The 11,683-nt window shown below is 37.0% G+C and overlaps 1 protein-coding gene across 1 annotated transcript; it reads right to left on the bottom strand.

Moving 5' to 3' along the window:
- Positions 1-939: 939 nt before the first annotated feature.
- On the bottom strand, positions 940-1,810 carry lrrc18b (leucine rich repeat containing 18b). The gene has a single exon (XM_053512249.1). The coding sequence runs from the start codon at positions 1,808-1,810 to the stop codon at positions 1,043-1,045; it is 768 nt and encodes a 255-aa protein (XP_053368224.1). The 3' UTR covers positions 940-1,042.
- Between the last annotated feature and the right edge of the window lie 9,873 nt (positions 1,811-11,683).

Genomic DNA, 11,683 nt, shown 5'->3' with positions numbered 1-11,683 from the left:
TTTCCAGAGCGAGAGTGGTGTTTGTGATGTTTGGGACAAGTTGCAGTTTGGTATGTTTAGTGTGGCACACCTGATTCCCCTATATTAATGTGATCCCTAGTGAGCATGTAGAGGCACAATGGCGTAGTGTTTAGCCCTGTCGCCTTGCATCTCTAGGGTCTGAATTCAAATCCACCTCAAGGTTTGTGCTCGTGGAGTTTGCATGTTCTCACCATGTATGATAAAAGTTTCCTCACACAGTTCAAAGACATGCAACTAGGCTAACTGCCATTCCCAAATTACCCGTAGTGTGTGAATGAGCATGTGGATATTGACTGGGGTAAAAATGGGAATAAATAAAATAGTCACTATTGGCCTCCATGGTGACTAGTTGGATTACAGAGGTTCCTGGATGGATGGATGGATGGATGGATGGTGCCTATGAGCAATGGAAAGAAACATGATGTGAACTAGAAACCTGTCAAGGTGGAAATTTGGGTTGAAACATTTTTCAAATCTCACATGTGATCTTAACCTTGGATTTTTCATGTGTCTGAGCTTTGCATATGCAATATAATTAGCCACAACAAATGCATTCATTTTTTCAAAGCATTTTTATTAGTTTTGTGCATCTCATGTTTGTGAACATCCGTGAAAAATGATTCACAGCTTATAACAGAAAAAACATAAATACAAACACACTCTTGCAATTTCTCTTAAGGGTAGGATGAAAAATAATTATATACAGTATTCCACTAAGCCACAAAATGGAAAATCCTTTTTTTTTTTTTGGGGGGGGTTTGAAGAGTTACCACTGGGCAAACCAGCCAAAATATAAAATGGACATTCATTTACAGTGGTGTTAAACTTATCTATTATTGTAATTTACTGCAATACATTTGTTAAATCACAGCATTTTTTTTATCCTTCTACCAAGAACCACTTTACATTTATTGCTGCTACTCTATACATTTTATCATCACATTCTGACCAAAAATGTTTTGTATAATAATTATTTAATTATGTTCATTGATATATTTAGTATGCTTTCTATGCATTGCCTTTATCTGTGCACTGCTTCATCAGCCTGCCCTGTGGCGTTAGTCATAATTAACCCAGCGATGATGGTTTTTCTCTGTACTGAGCTTCCACTGAGTCTTTTGTCCAGCCTGTCTCTCTCTTCCGTACAGTTCTTGAGGCATTCATTACAGAGGCAGTTCTTCCTGACCAAGTAGAGACATTCTACCCTTTGAATAGGGTCCAGTTTTGGTGGATTTTCTAAAGGTAGTGGGTTGCACTTGACATTGAGCCTGTTAAGGTTGGGTAAATTTTGAAGCCAAAGGGGTATCTGAGTCAGAAGATTGTTAAAGAGCCCAAGCTCACAAAGCTCTTTCAGTCCTGCAATGCAAGGTGGAACCGTCTCCATGTGGTTCATGCCCAGGTTGAGTTTCTTCAGATTCCTAAGGATGCCCAGTGTATGTGGGATCCCGTAGGTGGTTAGCATGTTGTTACACACATTAAGGTCCTGGAGCTTCTGCAGGTGACCAACGCTCTCTGGGAGCTGCTCCAGATGGTTGCTGTGCAGGTCTAACAGACGCAGGTTGATGAACTTGTTGATCGTGTCCGGAATTTTCTTTAGCATGTTGCGGCTCAGGTCCAGTTCATCAACATCACATAGTTTAAGGATGCACTTAGGGAAAGTGGTGATCCCCATGTTGCTGAGGTCTAAACGTCGCTTGCCATCAACTGTCAGCTTTACAGCATTCTTGGCCATCTTAAGCGTGATTTTTCGGCCTTTGGGTTCGTGCGACTTCTTTTTACCCTTTGCCATCTTTCTTAAGAAACAGAAACATAACATCAGGTCAGTGGTGATGTGGTACTAATATCCAAACATGCTTTCTTTGTTCTCATCCTGTAATTCTGAATGGAAAATTTACAAATGTTCATTTACATAGTATATACACTCACTTAAAGGATTATTAGGAACACCAGTTCAATTTCTCATTAATGCAATTATCTAATCAACCCATCACATGGCAGTTGCTTCAACGCATTTAGGGGTGTGGTCCTCGTCAAGACAATCTCCTGAACTCCAAACTTAATGTCAGAATGGGAAAGAAAGGTGATTTAAGCAATTTTGAGCGTGGCATGGTTGTTGGTGTCAGGTCTGAGTATTTCACAATCTGCTCAGTTACTGGGATTTTCACGCACAACCATTTCTAGGGTTTACAAAGAATGGTGTGAAAAGGGAAAAACATCCAGTATGTGGCGGTCCTGTGGGCGAAAATGCCTTGTTGATGCTAGAGGTCAGAGGAGAATGGGCCGACTGGTTCAAGCAGATGGAAGAGCAACTTTGACTGAAATAACCACTAGTTACAATCGAGGTATGCAGCAAAGCATTTGTAAAGCCACAACACGCACAACCTTGAGGCAGATGGGCTACAACAGCAGAAGACCCCACCGGGTACCACTCATCTCCACTACAAATAGGAAAAAGAGGCTACAATTTGCACTAGCTCACCAAAATTGGACAGTTGAAGACTGGAAAAATGTTGCCTGGTCTGATGAGTCTCGATTTCTGTTGAGACATTCAAATGATAGAGTCAGAATTTGGCGTAAACAGAATGAGAACATGGATCCATCATGCCTTGTTACCACTGTGCAGGCTGGTGGTGGTGGTGTAATGGTGTGGGGGATGTTTTCTTGGCACACTTTAGGCCCCTCAGTGCCAATTGGGCATTGTTTAAATGCGACGGGCTACCTGAGCATTGTTTCTGACCATGTCCATCCATTTATGACCACCATGTACCCATCCTCTGATGGCTACCTCCAGCAGGATAATACACCATGTCACAAAGCTCGAATTATTTCAAATTGGTTTCTTGAACATGACAATGAGTTCACTGTACTAAAATGGCCCCCACAGTCACCAGATCTCAACCCAATAGAGCATCTTTGGGATGTGGTGGAACGGGAGCTTCGTGCCCTGGATGTGCATCCCACAAACCTCCATCAACTGCAAGATGCTATTCTATCAATATGGGCCAACATTTCTAAAGAATGCTTTCAGCACCTTGTTGAATCAAAGCCACGTAGAATTAAGGCAGTTCTGAAAGTGAAAGGGGGTCAAACACCGTATTAGTATGGTGTTCCTAATAATCCTTTAGGTGAGTGTATATATCAAATCAAGCATATCATTCAATCCACTGACAAGTAAAATAAATATGATTATCTTGTTACAGTTGCAACTGTTTAGAGGCGGAAATATTAGGCAGCAAGTAAACTTTCACTATTTGATGTTGATGATGTTATCTCCAAAACAATGCGTCTCATAATGTGTTTTTGATATGCAAGAACCTTCCAAAAGTGGGCCATTAAAGCACAACGTTTGACCTGGTGACAGAATGCACTATGGGAAGAATGCTAGCTAGTGGAGTTAGTGTGTTGCTTTGGGAAATATTCTGCTAAGAAACCTTGAGTCATGCATTACATGGCGTTAGGGTTTTCTGATATTCTGTGAACTTTACATCTCTTTTTGTCCTCTAGCATATATGTATAAATTAACCTCCTCGTTGCAGAACACTTTTGTTTTACCCTGAACATGTTACTGTGCTTCCTATCATCTGTCAGTCTCCAGGTCTCCATATGACTCCCTTTCTTCGTTCTGCCTGGGAACATGCTAATCACCACTGAAGCTAATTAAATATGTTCTTTTTGCTCAACAGAGATCATCAGACATCATGCATGCTGTTTGTGGTATCTCTCTCTCTGTTGGTAAGTTTACCGAGTTATGGCAGGCACATTGAGCCATAATTCTTTGACATGTACCGTATACCTAAACACTGTTGCCGAGCAAGTATACCCCTCTTCATGGCAACGGCGTTTCCTAATGGCAGAGGCATGTTTCAGCAAGATAATGGACCTTGACACACTGCAAACAGTGTTCAGAAATGGTTGTAAAACCTTGACAAAGCGTTGAAGGTGTTGACTTGGCCTCGAAATTTCCCAGATCTGTGTCAAGCATCTGTGGGATGCGCTAAATAAACAAATCTTTCCCATGGAGCAATACCTTTCAAATTGAAGGACTTAAAGGATCTACTGCTTGGTCTAGATACACACATGTATATACATGCAAGATTGATTACTTAATTTCTTTTTATTACTTTTAAGTAAATTACAGTGGTACCTTGGTATATGAGCCTTACAATTTTTTTTTTGCAATGAAAACCTAAATTTTTTTTCTATTAAATTATTAAAAAAAGATTTTGCAAGAAATTTGCTTCAGCATGCAAGGCATTTTTGGTATACTGTACAGTACGAGCGAAGGAACTCAGCTGAACCGAACACTGGCTAAGTTGCGTGTACTTCTGGAAGCCAAGCAAAGCTGGTTTACATAATTCTTTTGCATATTTTTTTCATTTTATGCAAGTTTTTGGGAAGACATTGCAATATGGGTCCTAAAAAAGTTAGCAAGGATGGTAGCAAGAAGAAAAGGGGGCCACTTTCAGTTTTGTTTTTTAAAGGTAATTATAAAATAAGGTTAAGTGAGGTTTAAAATTTATTAATTTTATTTTTAACTTCATTTACATGTCTTTTCTAAATGTTTTGATTGTTGTTACATGCAAAAATACGATTACAGTCTTGGAAATGGGGAATATTGGTAATAATATCTGCATTTATATTATTTCCTATGAAGAAATGCATTTTTGCAATATGTAAGAACTCGCCTCCAGGATGGATTAAATTCATATGCTGAGGTACCACTGTATAGTAGTTATGGTACAAATCAAAAATGTAAAGAAAATTTATAAAATGTAGCCTCAAAGTGTAAGGTGTTGATCTGCCACAAGCAGCAAGACCAGCTTCAGTTCTATCTCTGAGACTGCACTGGAGCGATGAAAGGCATAGCATGATTTACATCGTTTACATCCTCATGAGCAATCACGTAAGGAGTTTAGAGATCGAATTATTCGGACCAGACTGCAGCCAGTCTCAGGGAGGTTTTCCTGTTAACAGTGGCTTGGTCATTATATACCCGGATCGCTCAAATGTACATCTGTGTTTCGATTTCTGTGAAGCTGCTACGTGATAATGTATTTTTAAAAGCAATATATAAATATAATTGAATTATACTAAGATGTTTCATCAAAGGATAAAGGTCAGATTACCTTTGTATTGATTTGCATTTGATGCTTCACTTTAATGGGACAAGTGGATGTGGCTCGTGCTGACAAAAATAAATACGGCAAACACAGCATCAGAGAGGCCTCGTTTTCTACTTCCATTCGTCACCTGTCTATATGTAGTTAATGGTACTGATGCTAATTGTACTAGTCAGATATTTTTGTAACATAGAAATATATAATTGGAACAAATTGTAATACATTGTCTATACATTACTTTCTTATAACAGCATTTCCTGAAGTGTCCTATTTGCATAAATGTAAAATTGAATTACATTCTTAATACTACTACTACTACTAATAATAATAAAAAGACATTAAACATTTTGGCATGTAAATTTGAAAAAAAAAAAAACTTTTTTATCACTAAATCGTTACAGTTAATGTTTAATATTGGTTTGGATTTTTAATCCAAAATAAGTTTATGTGAAGTGTCCTTCATGCGGTTCCCTGAGAATGAGCTGTTACTATAGAAACAGTATTAGAGCAAACCTGGCAGGCAGTCTACTGTCAGAGCAGCTGATCATTAATAAACACATTCTAACTAATCTGAGAATTCAGTTTGAGGACTCAACAGCTTTCCCGAAAGACATTTTGTTTATTGTGAGTCATGAGCACGCAGGCTGTACTATCTGAGATGCATCGAAAAAGGGGAAACATTTTTAGAAATAGTTGAACCACTAGAAAGGTCCTTAACCTTCTTCATTGAAAAATAAATTAAAAATTAAAAAAACAAAAAACAAATTTTAATCAAGTCAAATTTTGCATTCTTACCTGCTCTTCTAGATTTTATTTTAGACAGCTTCACGTCTCCAGCTCAGAGAAGTTGCCGTGTCCTCTGTAAAGCTCTTCCTCTAATCTTGAGTGTTCCTTCATATAAATTATTCACGTTTTAGTCAAACTACCCTGAAAATAAAAACTATTAGCTGCTTCTCTTTTTCCAAGACATCCAGATCAGTGCTGTGGCAGAATTTAAGCTGGCCGTGTTTCCTTTAGTAACCAGGCAACCTGAAAGAAGCTTGTTTTATTGTCCTCAGGCTTGTTGGAGCTTTTAGGGCCTGAAACTTCGCTGGAATAATGACATATAGGAACATCAGAGGGTTTCTCCTACTTTAATCATTTCTAGTTATTAACTCATTACTAATTTAATGTCATTTAACATTGTTTTTTTATTCTGCAAAATAATTATTTCAGTGAGAAAAGAAAACAAATGCCCCCCCCCCCCTCCAAAGTTTTTTGTCCTTGGCTGGGATGATTAAGCATATTTTTGACAATGAAATAAATATCTTTGCTTGTACAGTACATTCATAACCACTGTTAAAATGTATAAATTGTTACATACTTTCTTCTTCTTCTTCTTCTTCTTATGATTATTATACAGCATGTGCATCATATTAGAAGTATTTCTGTGAAATCCACATCTTCACATCTAAGGGTATATCTCGGTCCCAGTGCTGGTATCGGGTATCAGTCCATGCTCAGATTCCAGGTCAATGCAATTTCTATCGATTTTGAGGCACAGTATATACACATTTACAAATTCGTGAAAATACACAATGTAATCTTGTTGGTAATAGAAAACAATAAAAAAAAGAAAAATAATTTAGAAGAATAAATGCATTTCATATTTAAACTATTAAGAAGTATCCACTGTTTAGTCCACATACAGTACCGTAGAGTGCCCTGGTGAACTTTATAAACATGTTTAAAAATGAATCTTGATATTCATTTACGATATAAATTAATAATATAGGTTATTAATTTTATTTTTGATATATGAGATGGTAATTTATTATTTTTTGCAAGGAGTCTCCAGTGTTAGCACTATGTACAGTAGAGGTGCAACATTAGGTTTTCAGACACAGTTGAGTCTTCACGAGCGAAGACTTTAAGCTAGCTTTCCTTTTTCTCATCATAAGCTGCATTTAAAAAAAATCATATTTAAGAAAAAGAAATAATAAATGAAGAAACGACTGGTATAACTGTTATAGCAGGAGTCATTAATTAATAAATTAAGTTGACATAAGTGGAATAATAAGTGGAATAATGTGTGGAACAATGTGTGTGTGTGTGTGTGTGTGTGTGTGTGTGTGTGTGTGTGTGTGTGTGTGTGTGTCTAAGTATGACAACTCTGTGTACATTGTTCAGTGTAGTTGCTTATCTATGAAAGGTGAACTGAATCTCTTCTCATTTCTCCCTCAGTCTCGCTCTCAGGTTTGCATGTCAGTGGATTTGGACAATCTGGTTTCTTCTTTCTGTCACTGAGGAATCAATTACATTGTCTCGGTTTTCATGTTCCATCTCTCATCTCCTCCGGTCAGATCAACTCATATGGAAAACATTGACAATGTTGGGATATGGGATGTTCTTTGAGCCTATGAAACTGACATAATTTTGTCAGTTTGCTTATCCTAATAAATATTTACCATGACTGTTTTTATGCAAATAAAAACAAAGGCTTATTCCATTTCATGAATCGATACTCAGTTTATGTTAACTGTACTGATACACATTAATATTATGGATATGTACTTATTTATTCATGTGTTCAGCTGATTCAGTTTTTTTTATTTAAACAGAAAAATATGTGCAATTTTATGAGAATTAATCATAACATAAGCAAAGATCCGTATTTTGTTTTTTTTGTCCACAGCTGTGAATGTGAAAAATATACTGTAAAAAAAACATTTAGGCAGGTGTAAAGAAATGCTGTAAGAATGATTAAAAAATTAGATTTAAAAAATGCAAAATTAAAGATTTTGTAGGACAGAATCAAGTGTATGATTAACAATTATACCAAGCAGGTTCTAATAATTATCAAATTCAGAAAACAGAAAGAAAAACATCTGTGTAGTCGGCTTAAAACTTGTAAGGAACAGCCAAACTCTGCTGCTAAGGTGACGTTGTAGAAGACACAAGGATGTTATATACCGCATCATCAAGGTCTCTCCCAGGCAATGGTTTCAAAGCAGACTTGGGTTTTAAGATGTGCTCTTCTAGTTATTTTGAAAAAGCACAAATTAACAGGCAATGTTGAGGACCGTAGACAAAGTGGTCGGCCAAGGAAATGTAATGCAGCAAATGAAAGACACATCACGCTTATTTCCTTTGACATCATAAGATGTCCATAAGTGCTATCAACAAAGAACTGGTGGAAACCATTGGGACCCAGGTACATCCATCATCTGCCTGGAGAAGTCTGGCCAGAAATGGTCTTCATGGAAGAATTGTAGCCCAAAAGCCAGACCATACCAGTACATAGGAACTGGGGTGCAGGAAAAAATGGCAAAACAATTTAAATTGATTCTGCAGCAAGACTACGACCCCAAACATACGGCCATAGTAATTAAGAACCTTCTGCTGTGTAAAGAAGAACAAGGAGTCCTGTAAGTGATGGTTTGTCCCTCACAGAGCCTGATCTCTACATCATCAAGTCTGTCTGGGATAACTTAAAAAGACAGAAAGACTTGGGGCTGCCTTTTTCCACAGAAGCTCTGTGGTTAGTAATCCAAGATGCTTGGAACATCTAACTGCCGATTTGCCAATCAAAAACTATAAGTGTAAATGTACCTAGAAGATTTGACAACAGGTTTGGTTTTTTAGACAATGGGGGGTCACACCAAATAATGTTTTCACTTTCTTTAGATTAACATTAAGGTATTTGACAGACGGTCTTATGCAGAGTGACTTACAAAAGTGCTTTAAAGTTTCCATCATTGGACAGATCCTTACACTGGGTTACTAGGTTACTAACCAAGAACCATCACGGCTGTACAGACATCTAGAAGAAGTTCATCTCACCACCCACTTTAAGTGTTCAGTATAGAGAACAGTCTACAGTAGATGCATGTCGTCCTCGATTCCTGAGCTGCTTATTATGACTTCCATAATTCCCATATTTTTTCAAACTTAAAAAAATCAGGTTTGTAGAAAACTAAATTTGTCTTTGAGACATTTTGGTTAAAAGCTGGCAGCTTTAGAGGTTAGGGTGAATTTATTTAGACAGCAAAAGGATGTGGATTTTATGTTTCATGCTTTCTCTCTGTAACACCCTCTAATTATGCAGTGAGACAGAACCATCCTCCACCTGCTTTGTTTACTTTATTACTGTTACTGGTGTCAAAATTGAAAGGTTTTATTTTGGGAATTTTTAAATAACTCAATCGTGACACATTATTCTACTTTTGGTGTTTACTCTAAAAATTCATGTGTGTGTGTGTGTGTGCGAGCGCGTGTGTGTGTTTTTCCTTTCTGTGGACGGATTTACCACCACCATGCATCACGGTGCCATGCTGTCTTTCATACACTGATGTCACCATCTTGGAAGATACTATTATGGAATGTATGATTCATATTGTAAGGAATAAAACACAACAGCATTTGCTGGTAAAGAAACATAATCCACATCAGGGTGGTCTCGAGGCCATTACCACCCTGAAGAGGATTCATTTCTCTAAAACAGCATACAGTATATTGATTTTTTTTTATTCCTCTTATGCCACAATGATTTACCAATGCTTACATGTTTTACATTTATTAATGAATATTACATCGTGCATTTTTAAACAACTGTATCTAGTTACATTTAATGTTGTTATTAAATTGGCACAGGTGTCTACAACCAGATTTCAGCTGTAATTTCATGGTTGAACAAAATCCAATGGAAATAACGTTTAAGGATGACAACCACATTTGAAACACACATAACTTCTTAGGAACTCATTTTGGGACTTACACAGTGGAATTACGAATTTCAGCCATTCAACATTTTCCTATAGGAAATAATATCTGTGAAGATTTTCAGTCATGAGGTGGAGTCATGTCAACAGCACTTTCTTTATTATAAGTAATAATGTAAATGCAGATCATCTTTATTTTTGCAAAATTATCAATTTCCAACACCACAGTCCTATTTTTGCATATAAAAACAATCGAAACATTTAAATATCAAGACATGTAAATGAAGTAAAATATTAAATAAACAGATATTAAACCTCACTTAACCTTAATTTGTAATCCGTCTTGGCACCGGCTGATTAAAAAACCAGACTGAAAGTGGCTCCGTTTTTTTCTTGCTACCGTCCTTGCAAACACACTTGGGACCCATGGTGCTATGTCTTCACCAAACCTCGCAAAAAATGCAAATAAAACTCACAAAAAATGTGTAAAGTCACTTTCCACTGATGGAACAAGTAATGAACGGCTCCTAGACATGTGCACAACTTTAGACAGATGGCAAAAATTAGGAATTCAGTCCTTAAGGTGAAAATTCATGAGTATACATGATGGACTTTACCTTTATTGTTTATCTCTTCATGAACTTTTTGTGGTTCTACAGCTGCATTAGTGTAAACGGAGTTAACTTGTGTTAATTGTTAATGTGTTATATTTCTTTATCATGAATTTATAATGAGTATGACAGTAGCTAATCCTGTCATCTGGCACCTCCAAGGTTGGGGTTTAGGATTTTGCTGCCGATCTGTTTGTGTGGAGTTTGCAGCCCCTCCCCCCTAGCGATTGGTGGGTTTTTCCAAGTTTCCCCATGTGTGCTTGCAGTGGGTTGGCACTCCATTTCGTGCCCCCTGCCTCGAATTCTCTAGGATAAGCTTTATGTACCCGTGACCCACATGATAAGGAGTACAATGGATGGATTGATGGATGGATGTTCTTATATTGTGAAATGCTTAATAAATACAACTGCATTCAATAAATTGATACAATTTTCTGTATTTGTTGTCATTTGGCAATAAATCAACCATAGTCATCTTTCTCACTTTAAAAAAGTGAGCCATTTTTCATAAAAAAAAAAAATACAAATAAGAAACAATACATACCAAACACATATAAAATATACATTAATCAAGTTAATCTGGGTACCATGTCAACAAGTTTATACAATTTGCATTATTTACAATCTCATATTCTTTGAAAATTTTGTGAAATTCTCCTGTAAGTGTAAGGCTGGTGAGAGAGAGATCGGCACGACGCGTTCTGTTAGTGTGAGCTGAGGATGGCCTTGTTGTGCTGAATTTACAGCTGGTACTTATTAGTGGTGCACATAGTGGTCTTTTATTACGCTCGGTGTGGTTTGGAGAAGTTTTTTTCATTTTCACAGTTAAATAAGTTTCCCAGACAAAAGATTTGCTATGTCAGTACTCGTTTCTAAATGAAAAGGGTTAACGGCATCTCATGAGAGTTTCCATGTTGGGTTCTGTTTGTTTGGAGCATGAAGTCGTTCCAGAGTGGAGGCCAATAGACTAATAAAACATATTCAATAATAAATCATGGAAAAACTAAATATGCAGATGAGTTCTAGTTAAAGTACTCAGTAACAGTGCTTCCCATCTGTCAATCCCAAAAGTTTCACATGTCATTTACAGTCACATTTAATGTCTAGTTATACTGTACATGTTTGTGCAAAATCTTGAATTTGTATTGTAACACTATGTTACAGTACTCACTCACAGAAAATATGGGTACTAAATAGTACCTTTCTTTTTTGTCAGGGTGATTCTCAAATG

Source organism: Clarias gariepinus, chromosome 14 (assembly GCF_024256425.1).
Source record: "Clarias gariepinus isolate MV-2021 ecotype Netherlands chromosome 14, CGAR_prim_01v2, whole genome shotgun sequence".
Lineage (NCBI taxonomy): Eukaryota > Metazoa > Chordata > Actinopteri > Siluriformes > Clariidae > Clarias > Clarias gariepinus.
This window is presented reverse-complemented; position numbering and strand designations above follow the sequence as displayed.

Coding starts and splice junctions, on each gene's coding strand:
- lrrc18b (XM_053512249.1), bottom strand. CDS start 1,810: ATGGCAAAGGGTAAAAAGAAGTCGCACGAACCCAAAGGCCGAAAAATC.